Genomic DNA, 23,282 nt, shown 5'->3' on the forward strand with positions numbered 1-23,282 from the left:
TTCATGTGTTTTTTTTCATAGAAAATGCTTGATGAAGGTTTGGTGGCTCATGCTTCAGGAGACGCTATGCGTACTTTTGTCTATGGCTTCTACTTCTATGGGATCGTAGGAGAAAAGGATGGTAAGTTTGCTTTTTGTAGTTTATCTGTACAGTGACTTATCTGTACAGAAACCAAACCTTTGTTGTCCCGTCTGGTCTTTCTGCTGCAGGTCTGACCTCCCAGCTTATGACCACGGCGGCTGGAGGCTGGTCAGCTGCAGCTCTTGAAGACTTTGCCCTTTTCCAGAGGAAATGGTTTGAGGTGGCCTTTGTGTTGGAGGAGCGGCGCCCCTGCGACCTTCCAGCCTTTCTCCTACCCTGGCTACCCAGCCGGCCAGCCTCCTACGCAAGTAGGCACAGCTCCTTCAGCCGCAGCTTTGGAGGACGCAGCCAGGCCGCCGCACTGCTAGGTATACCCAGCCCGATGCTCCCAGCCCACACTGCAGAGGAGCCCCTCATCCAGTCTGATGCAAATCCCATCTGGGTCTACTTTAAGGGATGGTCTGGGCCTGGTTTTTAAGTGTCACACAGGGCAGAGAGGGTGTGTCTTGTCAGGTCCTTCAAGCTTCCATAAAAGTACAGCTGGCTCATTGTTTTTAGTTTAGACTCATCTTCACCTACAGCTACCAGGACAACAGTGAGTCCTGTAAGAGGACTTTCATGTAAACCCATGTATGTCATCAGGGACGTTTTCCTCGTTTCTGGCCTCTAGCCTGGTTGTGTTTCCTCATATGGGATGAGTTTTGTTAGAAAAACTTTAAAATTACAAGTTAGTTGTTTTTTTAGTTATTAGACATTCTGTAATTGGTTATTAGAGCACTAAAACGTCTTCTCCCAAAAGATGCTATAAAAATATTACAGATTAATATTCTTTACCACTTTTGTGCTCAAATCACTAAATTTATTTCACTCCTAAACAAAACTACCAAATGTGTAATTATTTAGATTATTTTAACCTTTAAAGCACAAGATTACATGATGTCACTGGTTTTATGTAAAAAATACACATAAAAAGTTATTTTCCATGCAAGACATGTAACGGATGTTTACACACACACACACACACGCACACACACACACACACACACACACACACAACAATTAAAACTTTTAATCGCAATTAATCTCATTGTTACGTGCCAAATATCTCTTTCCTTTAAAAGAAGGCCTACAGCTATAAAAAGAAAATACAGTAAGTTTTGGTTTACTAACATCAGGGGTCTCCAACCTGCGACTCTGGAGCTGCAAGTGTCTCTCTGGACCTTATACAATGGCTCTAACTACATGGCTAAAATATTTTTTTAAATCTATCTTTCCTGTCATTTGGTTGGAAACCAGGGACTTTTTTTTTCTTTTACATCATTTTCCACAAATATCTACATCCCTTAGAAAAAAGTCTGTTTATCCTCTTTTTTTTTATAAAGTTTTGTGTTTTTCTTTATTTTAAAACCTTAAAAATGGAAATAAAAATGATCAAAAATAACAAACATCCTATGGTGGCTCTTCATTAAAATATATATTAAGTTTCCTTTTTGAAAAGTCTGGTAACATTTGCGTCTCTAAAGGAGTTTTATTTAGCCGGCTGAGGGAAAAACGGCTCTTTGGATTGGAAAGGCTGCAGACCCCTGCACTAAACACATAAACAGGTTTAGCAGCAGTTTTCTCTTTAAACACCAACAGTTTAAATGTTTCTTCATATATATTTATAAAACCACATATTTATGATAAAGAAGGCCAAAATGTTCAGGATTTACTAATTAAAAGGTAAAAAGTCAGCAGGATGGATTTAAAGCTGTGAAGCTGCTTCCTTCTAAACACAGAAGGAACAATATGTGATGAATATCAGCATCAGGTGAACAGACAGAAAGCAGGATGAGAATCTCACAGCTTCTAGATGGTGAGGAGAGAGAAATATTCACAATATGCACAATAACTTCCATCCATGTGTAGCAGAGTAAATTTTCTACATAAATTTAATAATCATTTAATTTTATGAACGTTCTCAAAACCTGTTGATATTCTTTATTGTGAAGTTATCGTTGTCCTGTAGAAAACATTTGCTTGTTTGGTACTGTTGCCAAGGTTCCTGGTTGGCTGTTGTAGTGAGAGGGACTTAATTAACGATGCACCGCAGCAGCATGTGTGACGTTTTGCAGCTTCGCGGCAAAAGCTGGAAAACCATTGTGCGGGTAAGACGTGTTGAAATGCTGTCTCTCCCTTTGTTAAGCCAACTACTTGAAAAGCAGCTTGTTTTGGTTTAAACTCCTTAAAAAAGTTATTAAATAACTGCCGATCTGTGTTTTGAGTTGTTTTTTTTTGGAATTAAGTTTCATTAATGTTATTAAATCTGTCGGGGATTTTCCCTCGCTGCTTTCTCGCCTGCTGTAGGACACGGGGAGAGACCATGTTGCTGTCTGACCGTGTTGCTGTCTGTGTCTGACTGCCCCTCCTGCTATCCGCAGGTGTGTGTGTTATAGAACTGTTATTTTTTAAATGTTAGCCTACTTGTTGTATTGTGGACTGCACTTTAACTGGAACTAAATATTTGCGTGGATAGTTAAAAGGTTAATAGGGATCTTCAGCTGATCCAAAAATACTAATTATCATTGTATATTAAAAGGGAAAATAAGTACACAAACTACATTTCTTTTCGTATAACATTTTGATTTATTTCCATATTGATATTTGTTTATGATGGATTATTTAATATTGTTTAAAGTGAACTGACAACTTGAAAGTCACTCTTTTTTTATTGTAGTTTATTTGTATAAAAAAAAAGCTGAAAAACCATTGTGCGGGAAACGGGGAGAGACCGTGTTGCTGTCTGTGTCTGACTGCCCCTCCTGCTATCCGCAGGTGCATGTTTACAATAAATGTGCAGATCCTGATCCCTACTGTGGCATCATCATTTGTCAGCAACCATTCAAGAGCCGCTACACATGCACCTTCAGTGCTTCATTATCCAGGTTTCTGGATATAATTTCTCTAAACTTTCATTCCTAGCTTGACTGTTTAGCTTCACCTCTGCACCTGCAGCCTCCGCTACCGGGAGTTAAGGGGTTAACATCTGGTTTCCGGGTGTAACGTCAGGTCTGTAGATGTAACTATAAACATGTGTGGTATCCCCAGAAAGTCCAGAATCTCAGCTACCAGCTCAGTAAAACCATTTCTATCACCACTAAACACAGTTAAGTTAACAAACAATTAAAAAAGCAGCTACACAAAGTCCAAACACACATGTAAACACAGATGATGTCTCCCCATGAACACGAACAAACGACTCTTCTTCTGAAAGCTCACATCTCACAGATTCCACAGCTGGAAGTTTCATCTCGCTATGACCAAGATTCACCGAACCAGGCGTTTGTAAAAGTCAGAAAACATGTCTTACCTTTGCTGTCTGGCATAAATTAAAACTGCATTTATTAAAAAATAATAATACATAAATAAAAAGTTTCTCATGGTCTTTTGGGAGCAGTTTCCCGTCCAAAAATCAGGATGTTCTGTCATCTGGATCATGGATTTAGACAAAGAGAAACGTCGGTTCTTCTTCTGTCTTAAGTTCCAGACAGAAAACGTCTCTTCACTTTAATAAACCTGCTCTCTCCTGATTACCTGATTACAGCAGGGAAGGGAGACATGGACGCCATGTTTCTGTGGTCAAAATCAGTGAGCAAAAAAAAAAAAAAAAAAAAAAGCTTGCGATTAAAAAAATGAATGGCGTAAATTAATCGTTGCGTTAATGCGTGATTAACGTGTTTACGTGCCCAGCACTAATATATATTAGTCTATCTTACATATATGTGTGCGCGTGTGTGTCCATATTTGTTTCTATGTCTTTATACATAAATATGTGAAAAATAGCTTATTTTGTGTTGTTTCAGAAAACGGTGACACTACATGACCAGACTGGCGTGTAAACGGTTAAGTTAATTTAAATAATAACCTTTTTTTTTTTTTTTTGCAAAGATATTTTTTAAAGTTTTGTCCCAAATAAATGTGAGTTATACAACGCTGACACGAGGTTTGTAAATATACAGTCAACTCAAGTTGAGAACAATAAACCTGTCTGTGTACAGTAGAAGGACAAAAAGAAAGAACACAAAAAAAAGAACCTATCCCACTCACCCACTCGCCTATCGAGCCAGACATGTACATGAAAGGATCAACAGAACAAATAGTCAAATGTACTTCATTCCTGGAGCAAAATAAGCAACAGCTGGAAGTCCGGTTTGAATCTGGGAAGGTAGAAACGAAAGACGAAACAATACGCACACATATAAATTAGCTTGTCAAATAAATTATGAACCCACACACCGGCCAAAAGGCACCAGAGTAAGGGCCAATTTATACTCTTGGTATTGCTGATATAAAGACAGTAAAATGTGGATAAGGGATCCAGTCCCTAGCTAGTTCGAAGGTTATGGAAGTATTTCAGAAATGGTCCCCATACTTTTTTAAACTTTTCTTTGGAATTGCACATTGAGTAATGTATTTTTTCTAGGTCTTAAACAAGACGTAACATCTGTCAGCCACTGAGTGAGGGTGGGCGGAGCAGGGCCCCCCCCCCACCTCATCAATACTGCAGGTCTGGCCAAGAGAAAAGCAAAAGACATAGTTGGGGGTTTAGCTGAGGTCAAAAATTGTGTTCCGTATGTCCTCAGACAGTGTGAGATTCAGATCCTGCTCCCATGCACTTTGAATGTTAAGTGGGGCCTGTCTTATACCTAGCAGTTTATTGTAGACAATGGAGATTAGACCCTTGCATGGTGGTTGTAGATTGAGAAGTGCATCAGCAAAGCTCTTATCAGGCCTCTGAGGGAAGTTTGGTATCTGACAGCAGAGGAAATGTCTTACCAGTAGATACCTGAAAAAGTGAGACTTTGGGAGACTAAACTTTTCAGACAGCTGTTCAAATGATGCAAGACTAGTATCAGTAAAAAGATCACCGAAACGCTCAATACCCCGTCTCTCCATTCCTGAAATGTTGAGCCCAGTAAGGAGGGTTCAAAGAGATGGTTGACAGAAATGGGGCTCGAGTGTCTCCTGAACTGAACCCACTCTCAACATGTACCAGACAACTGGATTGTCTTTGAATTTATTTGGTGGGAGAGGGAGTGGAGATCCAAGAAGTGCTGGAATGGAAAAATTTTTAGCAGGTGGCGGATGAGTTGAGGCCAAATCAAATTTGGTTTGAAGCTCCACTCGAGTTTTGTACAAGTCAGGGTTTTTAACTTCAGCATATTGTTTATCTATTTCCTTAATTTGGTTGGCCAATTCTAATCGTTCTCTGTGGGCCTTTTTTCATACTAAGATGGCGGCGCGGACAGCTGCAGCGGCTTCACGCTCTCCCGACAAAGAGATGTTTTCGTGTTTTTTGTCGTGTAAGTCGCAGTGTTTTTGTAAGTCTTCGTCATGTCTACCTGTCCTGAGGCGCACCTACTGTCGTGAGTTTTTGATCGACATCAGCAAAACCATAAATTTGGACTTAAACTCTGCACACAAAGAGGAGCTACGCGCCTGTGGTCTGCCCCGGACCCCCACACCACCACCGACCCCCTGCCCTGCACCTCGCCCAGAGTGGAGGCGTCACAAACGGCGTGAGCGCAGACAAAAGCGGGGTAAGCGCGGAGGCATCCGAGCCAGGCTAGCAGCAAACCCACACAAGCCAGCTATTCCCTCCATCACGCTGGCGAACGTACGCTCTTTGGACAACAAACTGGATCACATACGACTATTACGGACTACTCAGAGGACAGTGAGAGAGTGTTGTGTTTACGTGTTTACGGAATCATGGCTCGGCAACAACGTGGCGGACCACGCCATCCAGCTCGAGGGTCTAACATGTTACCGGGCGGACAGAGCACTCGCCGAAGAAGGTAAAACCCGTGGCGGCGGTCTGTGTGTTTACATCAATGACGCATGGTGCCGTGACGCTGTTGTGGTCTGTAAATACTGCTCACTGTTAGTGGAGTTTATGATCATTGTAGGAGCCACTATGTAAATGGAAAGATGTTTGTCCACAGGGTGGCAGTGTTTACAATGTGTGTCATCTTCATAAGGGGAACGCACCTGTGAGTAATGGAGGTTGTCGGTGAGAAGGTGAACGCACACAGTTTTGACCGCATGTATGCGCGAATGGATGGGTTTGAGTACTTGTAAGGAAATAAGAACAATGTGGTAAGAATAAATATAATTCAAACGGCATATGGAACGTGATTTTCCTTGTAGTATGAAGGCACACACGTAGCAACGGCGCGTCAATACAGGTGCCTGACATGGCAACACTCCAGGGGCTTTAAGTAAGTCTTAGCCTCTATAATCATTAAGTGTCGGCCGTTTTACCTCCCGCGGGAATATTCAGCCATACTAATGACAGCAGTCTACGTGCCTCCCAGCCCCAACAATAACAACAGGAGAGAGGCAATGAATGAACTGTATCCACACATCAGTGAGCAGCAGACAGCCCACCCAGATGCATTTCTCATCTTGGCTGGGGATTTCAATCACGCAGACCCAAAGAGTGTGTTTCCTAAAATATACAAACACTTTGACTTTCCAACACGTGGGAATAACACTTTGGACCAAGTTTATTCCACTCAGAAGGGGGCTTACAAGGCCCATCCCCTCCCCCACATCGGAGCCTCAGACCACCTCACTGTCATGCTAATGCCTGCACACAGACCACTGGTTAAAGTCACCAAACCAGTTTGCAAGCAGGTACGGGTGTGGCCAGAGGGGTCTTCAGAGGCACTAAAGGACTGCTTCTATAGCACAGACTGGAATGTTTTTAGACAGGCCGCCACTAACGATAACAACACAGACATTCAGGAGTACTCAGACACAGTCACAGCCTACATCACCAAGTGTATTGAGGATGTAAGACCATCTCTGTGCGGGCCAATCAGAAGCCATGGCTGACAGGAGAGGTCCACAGGCTCCTGAAGGCTCGGAACGCTGCCTTCAAAGCAGGAGACGAGGTGGGCCTGAGGACAGCCAGGGACAACCTGTCCCGTGGCATCAGAGAGGCTAAAAGGCAGTACTCCAGGGAAATATCACACCGTTTCAGCGACAGCAGAGACACACGGAGCCTGTGGAGGGGAATACAGACCATTACGGACTACAAACCCCCACCACAGACCTGTGATGGCAACATCTCGCTGCTGAACGAGCTGAACAACTTCTTTGCTCGCTTTGAGGCACACAACAGCACGCCTGCACAGAAGACACCACCCCCTCCTGGCGACCAGGTGCTGACGCTAACCCCGGACAGGGTGAGGAGAGCACACAGCAGGACCAACGCTTCGCAAAGCTCATGGTCCAGACAACATACCTGGCCGCGTGCTGAGGGACTGTGCAGCAGAACTCACAGATGTCTTCACAGACATCTTCAACACCTCGTTGAGTCAGGGTGTTGTTCCCACGTGCCTCAAAGCCACCACCATCATCCCTGTCCCGAAGAAGTCCTCACCCTCCTGTTTTAATGACTACCGCCCGGTTGCACTCACCCCCATCCTCATGAAGTGCTTCGAGCGGCTAGTCATGGAACATATCAAATCTGTCCTCCCTCCCTCCTTGGACCCCTTCCAGTTTGCATATCGGCCCAACCGCTCGACCGATGATGCCATCTCCACTGCCCTGCACTCTACCCTCACTCACCTGGACTCAAAAAACTCATACGCCAGAATGCTGTTTATTGATTTCAGCTCAGCCTTCAACACAATCATCCCCCAACAGCTCATTCCCAAACTGGACAGGCTGGGGCTGAACACCTCGCTGTGCAACTGGCTGTTGGACTTCCTGACCGGGCGACCACAGGCAGTACGGGTCGGCAGCAACACATCCAGGACCATTATTCTGAACACGGGGGTCCCTCAAGGATGTGTGCTGAGCCCCCTCCTCTTCACCCTGCTGACCCATGACTGCACCCCACTGCACAGCTCAAACCTCTTCATCAAGTTTGCGGACGACACGACTGTTGTGGGTCTCATCAGTAACGGGGATGAGACAAACTACCGGAGCAAGGTGAACCGCTTGGCCTCGTGGTGCACACACAACAATCTCTCTCTGAACGTTGAGAAGACAAAAGAGATTGTTGTGGACTTCAGGAGAGTCCACCCCCAACATGCTCCTCTGACCATCAACAGTGCTGCTGTGGAGAGGGTGAGCAGCACTAAATTCTTGGGTGTACACATCTCAGAGGACCTCTCCTGGACCAACAACACAACAGCACTGACCAAGAAAGCCCATCAACGCCTCTACTTCCTCTGCAAGCTGAGAAGAGCTAGAGCCCCGGCCCCCATCATGCAGACTTTCTACAGAGACACTGTGGAGAGCATCCTGTCCAGCTCTATCACAGTGTGGTACGTCTCCTGCACCGCGTCCTGCCGAAAGACCCTCCAGCGCATTGTGAGAACAGCTGAGAAGATCATCGGTGCCCCTCTCCCCTCCCTCTACGACATCTACTGCACCCGCCTCACCCGCAAAGCTCTCGGCATCGCTGGTGACCCCACCCACCCGTCACACAGCCTCTTCAGTCTGCTGCCTTCAGGGAGGAGACTGCGGAGTCTCAGCGCCAGGACCAGCAGACTGAAGGACAGCTTCTTCCACCAGGCTGTCAGGATGTTGAACTCTCTCCCTGCCCTGCTCACAAAACCTCCAGACTCTGAACTGTTCATGGACACTTAACTCCCAGTACATAAGCTAAACCCCAGTATATAAGCTAAACCTGCACAACTGCCATGCCATTTGCACTACTGTATTCATTTTGCACTATCTGGTTTTCTTTACCCAATATGTTGCTGCTACTTGTGCCTTTTTCATTATTTATATTTTCTTGCTTTTATTCCTTTTATATAGCATAATATAGTTTCTTATATATTGTATAGCAAAGCAGAGACCTTTTCTTTTACTTAAAAGATGTATGTTAAATGTTTATTGTCTGCACCTTGGGTCTGTGTGAAAAGCAATTTCGATCCTCTGTATGTCTTCTACATACTGCAGAATTGACAAATAAAGTGACTTTGACTTTGACTTTGACTTCATATTTACAGTGTAGGGAATTGTTTGCCCTCTAAGGCACGCCTTAAGAGTATCTCAGCCTACTAGACTGGGTGTATCCGGAGACATGTTTATCTGAAAGAAAAAGGATGTGTTCTTTCATAAATGTCACAAAATCATCATCTGACAGGAGAGTTGAATTAAAACGGCAGTTTTTTTTTATTTGAGGAAGGTCAGGTAGCGTCAGAGATAATACAACAGGGACATGGCCTGATATTACTATGCCCTGATAAACACAGAATCGCCCCAGTGCTAACAATTCATTAGCAATGAGAATGTAATCAATCCTAGTGAAGGTACGGAGGTTCCCCTCATTTTTCCAGGCAAATTATTTAAAAGAAGCACTGATTTACCCCTAATTAAAGACACATCATGAAGAGCCCAACACATCAATTTACCTTTTTCCATCCCAACCTTAGTTTTAATAAATTCATCATTTCTCACATGTCCCCAACAACATCATCATCATCTCTGCAGGTGATCTGGAACTCTGGTCCCTGAGGGTCTCTACCTGCAGGTTTTTTTAATGCTTCCCTATTCTGACACACCTGATTCAGTGAAATGGATCCATCAGCTTGTCAGGTCCTACACAGGAACCTGAGCCAGGTGTGTTGAAGTAGGGAAACACTAAAACCTTCAGGACAGAGGCCTTCAGGACCAGAGTTTGAGATCCCTGGTGAAGTGTGACACAGATACAGGACTCAGCCCTCCTCTCAGTAGCCTGTAGATCTGCATCGATGGTGGTGTGTCGTGTTCTGCATGCAGCGTCCGTAGATGGAGATGAATTCTGCCACATCGCTGATCGATGTGATCAAAATTCTCCACGACCCGATCCATGCATGTGATCTGGTGAGCGAGTGGCTGATCCAGTGATGGTAAAGTGGTGTTTCGGTGCATGCTGTGGTGTTAGCGGCTGTGGTGTGCATCGTCCTCCCCTGTTGCTCTGCTTACGTTTTCAGCTGAAAGTACTCTCCCAGCTCTGCAGGCTGCACCGGGGCCTGTTTCCTGTTTCCGCTTTCAAGCTTTAAATGTCTGGAAGTGCTTCCATTCTTAAAACGTCGGCTTTGCAATGTTCATCTTAACCAGTTTTAGTTATTCTGTCTCTACCTTGTTTTTATTTGTGTTATTTATACCAGGACAGCTTTTACCTCAAACAACTAACACTGACTGCAGCCAAAAATGCTTCTTTAGCTCTTCTTTGCAAGTTAGTAATGAATAAAATGAGAAACTTTCATTTCTGTTTGTCAGCTTTGTTTATCCATCACTGATTCACAACTAAGTCATCTCAAGGCACCTTTACAGAGACAGTCCAGTTAAATCCAGCTCATTGTAGTCCAGTTAAATCCAGCTCATTGTAGTCCAGTTAAATCCAGCTCATTGTAGTCCAGTTAAATCCAGCTCATTGTAGTCCAGTTAAAACAAATATATGATCCACTATAGTCCAGTTTATAATAACTGTGTTAAACTAGTTCATAAAAATGACAGAGCTAAGAAAACTTCCATCAGAACCAGGTCCTGGAAGGAAAACCTCCATCAGAGCCAGAACTAGGAAGGACAACCATCTTTCTGGACCGGTTGGGGGTGGAGAGGACAGGAAAGAGGGTCAACCAGCAGCAGACCTCTAATCCAGGGATTCCTGCTGAGAAAGAAGAAGAGAAACACGAATGAACAACAACAACATGAAGAATTAAGAAAGCAGAGAGGAGCCCAGTGCATCATGGGACGTCCCCCAGCAGAGAGGAGCCCAGTGCATCATGGGACGTCCCCCAGCAACCTCGGCCTCTAGCAGCAGGACTACAGGATGGATCAGGGTCACCAAGCCAGACCTGCTATAAGATTTATCTGGAAGGAAAGTTAGAAGGTGGTCTGGAGGTAGAGAGGGGGTCTGATACCTGAAACCAGACTGGTAGCCGGTTCCACAGAGAGGTCTGATAACTGGAGGTTCTGCTTCCTGGAACCAAAATCTGATAATTTAAGAATTTAAAATTCTGTCCTGGATTTAGCAGCAATCTGATGAAGAGGAGATAAAACTGTTATTGGATTCAATTTTATAACACATGCAGGCTTCTGATGGTAGACTGGACTAGATTAGACTAGACTAGGTTAGACTAGACTAGATTAGACTAGGTTAGATTATTCATCCCTCTTGGGGAATTGTGGTGTAGCAGACAGCTGTATGTTTTATACACAGAACCAAAATAGAAAAACACACTCTTTTATATCAACACACATACAAACCAAAGATAATAGAGCCAGGGAGAAAACCAGACATTACAAATACTGTAGAAAAGTGTGAAGGTAAGATCCACCAGGCCCCATCACGCCTCTTCTTCTGTCTCCCCCGTCTGTCTGTCCTCCAGCTGCTACAGTCCCGGAGCAGAAGACGGTCACCCTGGACGTCAACAACCGCAGTGACCGCACCGAATGGTGCAGCTGTTATTACCATGGCAACTTCTCTCTGAACGCTGCCTTCGAGATCAAGCTGCACTGGATGGCCGTGACTGCTGCAGTGCTCTTTGAGATGGTTTGTTAAAAAACAAACAAGGTTTGCTAGTTTTACATGTCTAAAGCCTTTCATCAGCCTCTACATGCCCGTCTTGATATTTTTTTTATTTTTTTATTTTTTTATTTAAGGCTCCATCACAAGTCTTCAGTTGCTGCTTTGTTCCTCTGACGTGGCTGTAAATATTTCTAACCCGCTGTATGGAAAGTCCCATATTGTCCATTTGAACTTAGTCAAACAGATATTTGGACATTATTTCTGTTCATCTGCTGGTTGAGTGGGAATGAAAATAGCTTTTAGTTAATAATAATTGTTGCTCAGACGTGGCAGCAGTGGAAGTCCAGGGTGGAATATTCGGTTCAAGCTGTATTAACTAATTACACATTATAATCATGTTTTTCTCACATGCTGTTTTTATTTGTCATTGTTTATTAATTTATCTGTTTATTTATTTAGGACCAATTATTTCTTATTAAAAGCCTACTGCAATGTTAGTGTAGCTCAGGATAGAAATAGTGTTTTATTTGGTTTTAATGCTATTTCATTATATAGTTTTATTGTTTTTTTTTTCTTTTGTTAATTCAGTTTGATCCTTTATTATTCTTTTTATTTAGTTTCTAATTTATTTTATTTCTATTTTAATTAAATTTAGTCTGTTTTATTGATTTATTTAATTCTTTTTTATGAAAAAATTATTTTCATTTTATTTTTTTATTTTAATCAATTTTATTTATTATTAATTTAATTTAATTCAATTACTCTTATTTCATTTTGTTGTGTTTTACATATTTGTATTGGTTTAATATTTTTTATTCTTTTGTTATATTTTTGTGTTTTTTATTTAATTTGGTTTAAATATTGTTTTATTTCTTTGTTTATTGATGTTATTTTTATTGTTTTTGGCTGTGTTAATTAATGATTATTAAGAGAGAAATTTACAGTAGCGTTTTTGAGACAAATATTTCCACAGCTCTTGGATCGGCTGCTGTAAACGACGACGTGATTTTAAGTCTCAGCTTCATAGAAAACAACCATGTAGCAGCTGATGTGGACGTTTGGTTGATCCGATGTTTAGTTTGTGTTACATTCAACCAGCTTCACAAACTGAGACCAACAACAGATTCCCACACTGATGGTGATGTGTCTCAGGTCCAAGGATGGCACCGGAAAGCGGCGTCCTGCGGCTTCCTGCTGGTTCCGGTGCTGGAGGTTCCCTTCGCGTTGACGTCCTATCTGTACGGAGACCCGCTCAGAGCTCAGCTCTTCATCCCTCTCAACATCCAGTGTTTGCTGAAGAACAGCAACGACAACCTGTTTGAAGGTTGAGTCTTTCTCTACAGCGGATGCTGTCTGTGTGTGTCGGACTCTGTCCTGACTTCTGTTTCCATGTCGTCCAGCAGGATTTGAACCAGAAACCTACTGGGACAGGATGCAGCTTTTCCAGGAGGCCATACTTTACAGGTTCTTGCTGTTTGATTTTCTGAATGCATCCTCAGTTTACTGCTAAACTAACTGCTTTAGAAGCTTTAGACAACTTTTCAAACCTTTTATTATTGTAACAAAAGACTAGAAAATCTGCAGTTTTACAGTTTAATGTAAAATTATATTAAAGATTGTAGGCTTATAAGGGCCTTAAATTTATTACCACTCCCTTCTCCAACATTTCTCCATCTCCCACAGGATGTATTAAAATACTAAAGAATTTCTTTATACATTGACTTCACCACAAAATCCTCATTTTTATCCAACTTCAGTCTAAAAGGTCCCATATTATCCATTTATTCAACAATTTCATATGGGTGTCAGACGTCCACCAACATTATTTTAAAGTGTATGACCCCGAATTCAGCCTTGGTCCTTCATGTCAACCATTTCCAAAGTGGCTCTAGTGAGCTCTGCTGAGGACGGGCTGTTTCTGTGTCTTAACCTTTAAATGTTTGTGAGTGGTGTCTGGCCAGAGGATCTGGCTTACGCTGGTGCCGGGGGGACCTCACCCGTTTAAGCACACATTCACTAAAAAGTGGAGCAAGCAAGTGAGAGAGATTACATAATTGTCTCATTTTTTGGTCTCATACACAGGCTATAAGGACTTTAAGAAAACCTTTAGAAAGTGACTTTTGCGTAATATGGGACCTTTAAAAGTATCAGCCAGCATCATTTTGGTATCATTTCATTTGTAAAGGAAAATGTGATTGAATACCAGCCAGCTGAAGTCACATGACCACTTTCAGGGATATTTAGTGTGGAAATAACGTTCTGAATCTGTCAGCAGAGGTTGCTTCTAGAGAAAGTCCTGCTTCATATAAAAAGGACCCGACGTGCAGCAAACTGCACCAGACAGGAGTGTCTACCAGAACTTTCAGGTTCAGCTGTGATGAAGAGGTTCAGGACGTCCAGGATGGCGTCCTCCTGACGAGGCTGCTGTGGAATGAGCAGAGCTGCAGGAGTGGCAGCAGAAAGGAGGTTTTCTGCAGTTAGACCAAGACTTGTGGACAAAGCTCTGGTGTCCAGAAAGGCAACAAAGACACACCTCTCCAAGAAGAAGATGAGAACAGACTGGACTTTCTTCTTCTCTGGACGTAGAAGAAGTGGACAGCAGAAGACTGACGGAACGTTGGGACATCTGGGAAATGGATTGCATCTGGAGACTGTACGTGTGTGGGGCTGATTCTCATCAGTTCTGACCTTAAACACTCCCAGGAACCTGGCTCCTGGAAGTGTTTAGTGTCCAGTTAAATCCAGAACCTCCTCCAGAGATCCAGGAGAAATCCAGAGACAGTCTGTGTGTCTCCACCATGATGCTGCACCATGTCGAGGTGGATTAAAGATCATCACAGCGACACTTTAGATCTGCAGCCTGGAAACTCCACAGATCTAAATCCAGTCAGCGCAATTCCCAGAAGACCCACAGAAACACACAAACTGGGACCAACTGGAGGCAGAACGGACCTCCATCAGTCAGGACCTCAGTTACAAGTTGATATGTAGTTTACAGATTACAGAAAGTCTGAAAAAGAGTCAACGCTGGAAGAAGAAAAAGGACTTTTTAGACAAATTATTATTTATTTATTTGATCTTTGAAAAAGATAATTACATAGATAAATAATTAAATAGATAATCACCCACCGTCCACTTTATCAGCTCCACCTGTTCAATATCCAACCAGCCAATCACACGGCAGCATGTAGTCATGTAGACGTGGTGAAAACGACCTGCTGAAGTTCAACCTGAGCAGCAGAATGAGGAAGAAAGAGGATTTCAGAGACTTTGAACGTGGCGTGGTTGTTGGTCTGAGTATTTACTGGGATTTCCATCCACAACCATCTCCAGGGTTTCCAGAGATGGTCTGAAGAAGAGAAAATATCCAGAGCAGCAGTTGTCTGGACCAGGATGCAGCAGAAGACACACCGGGTGCCTCCTGCCAGCTAAGAACAGGAAACTGAGGCTACAATTCACACACACTCACCAACACTGGACAATAGAAGATGGAGAAACGTTGCTGGTCTGATGAGTCTCCATTTCAGCTCCACATTCAGATGCTCGGATCAGAATCTGCTGGAAACATCATGAAAACATGGATCCATCCTGCCTTGGATCAACGCTTCAGGCTGCTGTTGGTGTAATGGTGGGGGGAGATTTTCTTGGCCCACTTTGGGCCCCTTAGTACCAACGTGGCCTGGTTTAACCAGCACAGCCTACCTGAGTATTGTTGCTGACCATGTCCATCCCTTTATGGACACAGTGGAGCATCTTCTGATGCTACTTCCAGCAGGATAATGCACCATGTCACAAAGCTCAGATCATCTCCACCTGCTTTCTAGAACATGATGATGAGTTCACTGGACTCCAACGGCCTCCACAGCCACCAGATCTCAGTCCAGTAGAGCAGCTTTGGGATGTGGTGGAACGGGAGATTCTCATCATGGATGCAGCCGACAAACCTGCAGCAACTGTGTGATGCTGTCATGTCAGTGAAGGTGGTCCTGATGAAGGTTTTAAATTCTGTTTTCAGTCCAGTTCTTTGGTTTCTTTCTTGTTTCTCCAGGTTCGGTTTCATCCACGATAAGTTTTCTGCGTCCACCTTTAATTTCCCCACAGAGAGCAAACCTCAGTACATCCATGTTACAGGTTCGTCTCACCAGTGTGTTTAAAGTAAACCTCCAGTAGTTTACTGGGAACTGACCAGTTTCCCTGCCTCTCTTGCCTGCCAGGCACCGTGTTCCTGCAGCTGCCGTACTCCAAGAGGAAGTATTCCAGCGGGCAGCAGCGCCGCCGCAGAAACTCCACCACCTCCAACAGCCAGGGCCCCTTCGGTGGCGAGGAGAGGGTGGGCTACTACTGGGCCTACAACACCATGCTGACCAAAGCCTGGAGGACGGGCGTGCTGGGGGACGAGAGGGTGGCCGACCGTCTGCTCAGAGACTTCACCGACTTCTGCTCCAACAAGGACAACAGACTGCTGAACTTCTGGGACGGCTGCCATGACAAAATGAACGCCAGCGCGCCCTGAAAACGACTTCCTGTTTTTATTTATCCTGTTGTTTTACATAATCATGGCGGCTGTCGGTGAGCAGCTGATCGGCTTTTCTCTCGTTACATGTGTTAATGTTTCAGCTGACAAGGAGGAAACTAGTGGTTCATGGTTCACGGACAGAAATTATCACCATGGAGACGGTCGGTGAGATGATGTATATGAATTCTGAATTATGATCTTGAACATGGTAGAGATGATTTGGAGCAACATATAGAAGTACATTACATGCTGTGTTTACTGACCCTTGGACATCTGACGTTTACCCAAGGCAGGTCAGTTTACAGTAAATATTTGTAGCATCGGCTCGTTCTGGTGATACGATGAAGTAAAAACGGGCAGATTTCAGGCATTTTTCAGACCCCTGCACTAAACACATAAACAGGTTTAGCAGCAGTTTTCTCTTTAAACAGCAACAGTTAAAATATTTCTTCATATATATTTATACAATCAAATATTTATGAGACAGAAGGATGAAATGTTCAGGATTTACTAACTAAAAGCTAAAAAGTCAGCAGGATGAATTTAAAGCTGTGAAGCTGCTTCCTTCTAAACACAGAAGGAACAATATGTGATGAACATCAGCATCAGGTGAACAGACAGAAAGCAGGATGAGAATCTCACAGCTTCTAGATGGTGAGGAGAGAGAAATATTCACAATATGCACAATAACTTCCATCCATGCAAGGCAAGGCAGATTTATTTGTATAGCACATTTCATGCACAAGACAATTCAAGGTGCTTTACATCAAACATTACAGCACGGTGCAGGAAGTGATACAGGTGCATTAAAAAACCAAAAGAAATGCAATTAATAAAATAAACACAGAAGGAAGATGCTAAAATAAAATGGAGAAAATGAAAGAAATAAAGTTCCAGTGTGGGGAAAGACAATATTAAAACATGATTCCAGTTTAACAGAACCAGATCCAGATCTGGACTCTAAATAAAAACTAGTTCCATGCAGCAGAGAACAGGTGGGTCTTTAACCTGGATTTAAATAAACTGAGTGTTTCAGCTGATCTGAGGCTTTCTGGGAGTTTGTTCCAGACATGTGGAGCATAGAAGCTGAATGCAGCTTCTCCATGTCTGGTTCTGACTCTGGAACTGATAAGAAACTGGATCCAGATAACCTGAGGGTTCTGGTTGTTTCATACTGGGTCAAGAGGTCTCTGATGTATTTTGGTCCTAAACCATTCAGAGCTTTATAGACCAGCAGCAGAACTTTAAAGTCTATCGGATCGGCAGCCAGTGTAAAGACCTCAGAGCTGGACTGATGTGGTCCACTTTCTTGGTCTTAGTGAGGACTGGAGCAGCAGAGTTCTGGATCAGCTGCAGGTGTCTGACTGATGTTTTAGGTAGAACCTGTAAAAACACTGTTACAATAATCAAACCGACTAAAGATGGAAGCTGGACTAGTTTTTCCAGGTCCTGCTGAGACATCAGATCTTTTACCCTTCATATGTTCTTAAGCTGATAGTAGGCTGACTTTGTAATTCCCTTAATGTGTTTCTAAGGTTAAGGTCTGAGTCCATCAGTACACCCAGATTCCTGGCCTGGTTGGTGGTTTTTAGGTCTGAGTCCATCAGTACACATAGATTTCTGGCCTGGTTGGTGGTTTTTAGGTCTGAGTCCATCAGTACACCCAGATTTCTGGCCTGGTTGGTGGTTTTTAGGTGTATAGACTGAAGCTCTGTGGTGACCTTTAATCGTTTCTCTTTGGCTCCAAAAACCATCACCTCAGTTTTGTTATTGTTTAACTGAAGAAAGTTCAGACACATCCAGTCATTAATCTCTTCAATGCATTTACCAAGAGCCTGCATGGGGCCTCGGTCTTCTGGTGACATTGTAAAATATATCTGTGTGTCATCTGCGTAGCTATGGTAACTAGTTTTGTTTTTCTTTATAACCTGTGCCAGTGGGAGCATGTAGATGTTAAACAGAAGAGGCCCCAGGATGGAACCTTGGGGAACTCCACATGTAATTCTTGTCTGTTCAGATGTAAAAATACCCATCGAAACAAAGTACTTCCTGTTCTCTAAATAGGATTTAAACCAGTGTAGAGAAGTGCCAGAGAGGCCCACCCTGTCACGAATGGTGGGCGGCGGAGGAGGTGAGGACCCAATTGCAGGCAGTCAGGCAGGAGGCAGAATCGGTGCAGGGGAAAAAGGTTTATTTTAAGGATCCAAAACAGAAAAACATAAACCAGAGGGAACAGGAAATGGTGAAATGATGATGAATGGTGAGGCTCCGACCAGGAACAACAGAAAACCAGGGGTACTTATACACAGAGGGAGTAACAAGACACAGATGAAGTGGATGATTAATCAGACCAGGTGAACTAACAAGGCAGGAACAGAAAACCACAGAACACAAGGGAAAACTAACTAAACATAACCAGAAACCCAAAAACATGAACATAAAGTCCATAACCGTGACACACCCAGTTCTCCAGTCATTAAAGCAATATATAATTTCTCTAACCTTTCATTCTTAGCTTGACTGTTTAGCTTCACATCTACACCTGCAGCCTCCGCTACCGGGAGTTAAGGGGTTAACATTAGAGATGGGATTTATGGCTCTTTGAAGGGAGCCGAATCTTGAGGAGCCGTTCCTTTCAAAGAGCCATTCAAAAGACTGGCTCGTTCTCACAATACCTTATAAACTTCACAATATATAAGAATGACAAACAATCAAAATATGTACCTATATAAAATTAATTATACAAGATTAAAAAATTATCAGAAAAATAGATAAAAATGGATAAACCTGAGCAGTCAGTGCAAATTCTAGTAAATGTTTTGGACAGAACTCACAGCATTTGTTTCTGAATAATACTCTCTGCCCATAGATGCTTCACATGAATGGAGCGTGTTGGACATCAGACTTTTATGATGTCACAAATGTTATTTATTGTATTTTTATTTTACTCAACTGTACCACTTCTTATTTACTTATTTATTCATTTATTTATTCATTCAGTCATTTTTAGCTGGAAGGGGGGGGGGGGGGGGGGATTGGGCTTGGCGTGTGTGTGTATACGTGTGTGCGTGTGACTGTGTGAAAGATTTCATTGAGTGTTTTTATTCTTATGTTTTTAATCATGTAAAGAACTTTGTGTTACCTATGGCATGAAAAGCGCTTTATAAATAAAGTTTGATTTGATTTTAAAAAATTTGAAAAATTTGTATATACATTTGTATATAAAAAGAATGGTTCACAAATGAATGGCTCACAGCTGTGAATCGGTTCCCATCGTTCATTTAAAAGAGTCGTTCAAAAGAATCGATTCGTTCATGAACGTCAAATCTCTAGTTAACATCCGGTTTTACAGGTGTAATGTCAGGTCTGTAAATGTAAATGTAACGTGTGGTATCCACAGAACATCCAAAATCTCAGCTAACTGCTCAGTAAAACCATTTCTATCACCAACAAACACAGTTAAGACAACAAATAATTAAAGACCAGGTTCACAAAGTAGAGAGGAGGACCTGCCCTGCTGGGGTGTGTGGGACACTAGTGTTGTTAATGTTGGAAAGTAGTCCTTTTTAGGGGTTTTCTTTCTTCATTAGCCAATGTGAACATAGCGACTTTAGAAAGCAAAAAATAGCATTTCTCTCATTGCCTTTATGAAAATGCAGAGAGCAAACATCATACACTGTAAGATGGGCGGAGCCTTCGTGACATCACCCGTAGGTTTCTAAAGAGCTGAACTGAAGCTCCTTGGGCGGTTCCTACCATCGCCATCTTGGTAGTATCGTGTGTGTTGTCATTCCCAGAAAATCCAAAAATGGGCAAAGAGGTGGAGCTGAGAGGGGGCTGTGAAGGTGGGGGTGGATGATTGACACCCATCAAACGCGAGCTGCCTGTAGCTAAGAGCTAACCAATAATTTATATTGTTATTTCATATTTTATTTTTACCTACTTTTTATTATAGTTTCTTTTTGCATTTTTACTGTAACTTGTAGGCCTTCATATTTCCATCTGTCAAGAATCTATCTATCTATCTATCTATCTATCTATCTATCTATCTATCTATCTATCTATCTATCTATCTATCTATCTATCTATCTATCTGATGCAGCAGTGGCGAGGTCAGAGAACAGAGGAAAAGTTTGAATCTAGAACCATAGACATGACTTTCCCCTCATAGAGATAAAAAGACAAGAACCTTATGAATAATGTTCATCATAGCCAGAAACAATGTTTTTTTTCTTTTCTTTTTTTAATGGTGGCTGTAAGCAGTTAGAATCAAGAGACAAGAGACTGTCTCTCTTGAGGAGGAAACGGAGACACAGCTTCCAGCAGCCTGAGGTTAGTGTTGATGATTTTATTGTAAGTAATTTATTCCATTAGGTTGATGGAATGTACATGCAGATGGATTTGAAATTCTGTCAAAGGGAACATAAAAAGTAATGTAGTTACTTTTCTGAGTAATTAATTACCTTTATAATGCCGTAAGTCTGTTACTAACATTGTTACTTTTTCCAGGAAGCAACCAGTAACTATAATTTTTAATTTTTTTAAAGTAATGTGCCCACTAAAGGTGTTAATAAAATGTTAGTCTGTTTAAGAAGGGACAAATCATTGGCATGCATTGATGTTTTATGTAGGCAGTCAGATGTGTTGGAGCAGGGACACTTTGAAAACCTGCAGGACTGCAGCCCTCGTGGGACCGAAGTGAGTAGCCCTGCTGATGGGTATTTTTCTATCATAAAATAAGACACAAAGAACTCAGAGTGAAGTCAGCTTCATTGCGATGGGGAGAGACGGTGGTTCAGCACTCAGAGAGTGTCTGGTGTCAACTTCGAAGTCTCAACACCAGTGCAGCCTCTTTATTGAGCAGCTATCACACTTCAGTAGAGCAAACAAAGTTCTCGCAAAGTTCAAACAGGGAAACACATCAGCATACAACACTTTATGACCCTTATCACACAGAGCTGTGACCACCACATCCTGTCCTCTGCAGGGTGGGTGAGACCGCAAATCTTTACCCATCCTTAAGGGAGGAACTTTAAACTGTTAACTCCTGCTTTCTCTAATACCTGCTGTAGATTGTTGGTGTTGTATTGAGACCAGTTTCCCTTTCGAGAGCTGTTCCCACTCCAACTCCACTAAAGCCCTGCCTCTAACAATACGGGAAAGAAGTGTGTTTTCCAAAAAGAACTTTCTTCATGTACAAATACTGTAATTTACAAAAGACACATTTATAATTAGTCACATTTCAATAAATAAATATTATTAAATAAAAATATTAAACAAAATTTATTAATAATGTCAAAAGAACTTTTACAATTATTTGCTCACTTGTTACCTCTTGTTAAATAAAAATGGAAATTTTCAAACTTCTGAGCGATTCATGTTTTTTTCTAAATATGTTTTACAGTCAGCTGCTACTATTTCTTTTGTACTATATTAAATTAGATTTTACTTTGAGATCTTAAACAATAAAGAAAGAAAGTAAAAAACAACAAGAAAACTAACTGTTAAACTGTTAAACTCTTGTTATAGTGCTAGTAAATCAGGATCACAGCCAGGGGCGTTGTTAGACATAAGGCTCTACTGAGGCACAGGCCCCCACTAAGTCACATTTTTTATTGTAAAGAGCTGCTGTGTTTATGAAATGAGGAATGTTATGTTCCTTCTACTTCCACTTGCTAACCCGACTGTTACGCTGCATCCATTGAAGTGCTGCTGAAGCTGAAATACCAAACAACAACAACAACAACAACAATAATAATAATAATAATAATATGGTTGTAATAGACTTTATGAAAAACGATCCCCTTTGTGTGTTTTGTCAACTAGAGAGTAAAACATAAAAATAGAGAATTTATAATGTAATTAAATATATAAATGAATGAGGATTCAACTTATTAGATTGTTGTGGTGAATCCAGTCAGATAATGTCATGTTGATCTCTCTCACATGAATTTGGAGGGTTAATTTGAAAAATAAGCATAATAAAAGTTAGATAATCAGATTTTACTCGTATTTATTAACATTTACAGAAAAATATGATTGTTAGCGATAGTTTTAAACGTGTTCCCACTAAAACTGAATGTATTCTTCAGTAAATGTCCACTCAGCCATGTTTTGTGTAGTACTTCTTGCCTTACTGAGAACTTGTTGTACACCGTGTCTCAGAACATGCAGGTTGAGTATTTTCTGGTGGATGGTACCAACCTCAAAACTTTATAGTTGATGCTTTGATTTAAGGTATAAGCTAACTAGTTATCATTATTATAAAATAGTGCTTTTTTAAGATAACACAGGTTATTATAAGACATCTCATGTGCACTGAAAACAGGTCATAATAACTCGATTCTGTTATTAATCATTCTTTATGGCTGTAAAGTTTAATGTTTCTGTTTAATACGGTTTTTGTTTGATTTGATCAGTTGTGTAAAATTATGGGAGATCACTTGGTGTTAACATTACAGTTTTATTTTTTATTGTTTTTTACATCTGTTGTATTCAGTTTTTCACATGACACAATGACAGTGGTATCTTCTCGAGGAAACGGCATTATTTGAACGTGCAAATCAGTCTGATAACTGTCGTCTGTCCTTGTTTTCATCTTGTTCCTCACTGCTGGAAGCTTAACTCCTGAGGTTAGACCAGGGGACGGTTGTACTGGGGCATGACGACAGCATGAGTCAGAAACACACAATTATTCTTTGTTGACAGTTGAAGCTGCTTTTGTGACAGAGTTTGTAATTTTTGGAGACTTTGTGTAACCCATATGAAAATTCCTCTTAAAGGTCATGTTAGATATCCCTATTGAGTTTTCCTGGTTGTCTATGAAGGCACCATTTGGTCACATGACCTCTGTTCAGCCAGTTCCACTTCCTGGTAGTTTCCATACAAGCCATCTGTGTTACTCCACCAACAGATGTGTGGGAGTATGGGAATGGGAAGGCTGCAACAGGTGAGTCTTGTCCAAATGCTTTCCATTTGCATGGTTGATTATTGTTTAAAACTACGTCGTACGTTGTAGACGCTGCAAACTCACAGCTGACACCAGGGCTCTCGTGTGGGATGGATTTTTAAGAGGATTGGTGAGTCTGTTTGGTTTGCTACATGCTGTTAGCATTAGCATGCTTGTGCCTTGGCCCACTAGCATAATGCTAGTGTAGCATTATACT

The 23,282-nt window shown here is 41.9% G+C and overlaps 2 protein-coding genes and 1 long non-coding RNA gene across 5 annotated transcripts in view; 2 read left to right on the top strand and 1 right to left on the bottom strand.

Annotated features, from left to right (window-relative positions):
• Positions 1-16,142, top strand: LOC121643966 (GATOR complex protein DEPDC5-like). Of its 2 annotated transcripts, none has more exons than XM_041991623.1 (7): positions 1-121; positions 211-450; positions 11,461-11,624; positions 12,753-12,924; positions 13,004-13,064; positions 15,649-15,731; positions 15,815-16,142. In XM_041991623.1, the coding sequence occupies exons 1-7, from the start codon at positions 25-27 to the stop codon at positions 16,111-16,113; spliced, it is 1,116 nt and encodes a 371-aa protein (XP_041847557.1). In that variant the 5' UTR covers positions 1-24; the 3' UTR covers positions 16,114-16,142. The 2 variants fall into 2 exon arrangements, with proteins under 2 accessions (XP_041847557.1, XP_041847558.1); XM_041991624.1 differs by having other exon boundaries at positions 211-390.
• The window catches only part of LOC121643973, a 16,425-nt gene continuing 7,148 nt past the window's right edge, over positions 14,006-23,282 (bottom strand). Inside the window, exons 3-4 of the long non-coding RNA XR_006011203.1 lie at positions 15,545-15,553; positions 14,006-14,168 (exon numbers count right to left, since the gene is read on the bottom strand). This is a non-coding gene — a long non-coding RNA (uncharacterized LOC121643973). The remainder of the gene's footprint in view (positions 14,169-15,544; positions 15,554-23,282) is intronic.
• The window catches only part of LOC121643963 (UPF0489 protein C5orf22 homolog), a 45,902-nt gene continuing 45,618 nt past the window's right edge, over positions 22,999-23,282 (top strand). The window contains exons 1-2 of one of the 2 annotated variants that reach the window (XM_041991620.1): positions 22,999-23,065; positions 23,135-23,195. The gene's annotated coding sequence lies outside the window, so the exon portion shown is untranslated. The other variant, XM_041991619.1, reaches the window with a different exon arrangement.

Source organism: Melanotaenia boesemani, chromosome 8, assembly GCF_017639745.1.
Source record: "Melanotaenia boesemani isolate fMelBoe1 chromosome 8, fMelBoe1.pri, whole genome shotgun sequence".
NCBI classification, from domain to species: domain Eukaryota; kingdom Metazoa; phylum Chordata; class Actinopteri; order Atheriniformes; family Melanotaeniidae; genus Melanotaenia; species Melanotaenia boesemani.

Excerpts from the sequence above, each read along its gene's own strand:
- LOC121643966 (XM_041991623.1), top strand. The coding sequence starts at position 25 with ATGCTTGATGAAGGTTTGGTGGCTCATGCTTCAGGAGACGCTATGCGT. Across the intron at positions 451-11,460 it reads CCAGGCCGCCGCACTGCTAG|CTGCTACAGTCCCGGAGCAG; the intron begins GTATACCCAGCC and ends TCTGTCCTCCAG. Across the intron at positions 15,732-15,814 it reads TCAGTACATCCATGTTACAG|GCACCGTGTTCCTGCAGCTG; the intron begins GTTCGTCTCACC and ends CTTGCCTGCCAG.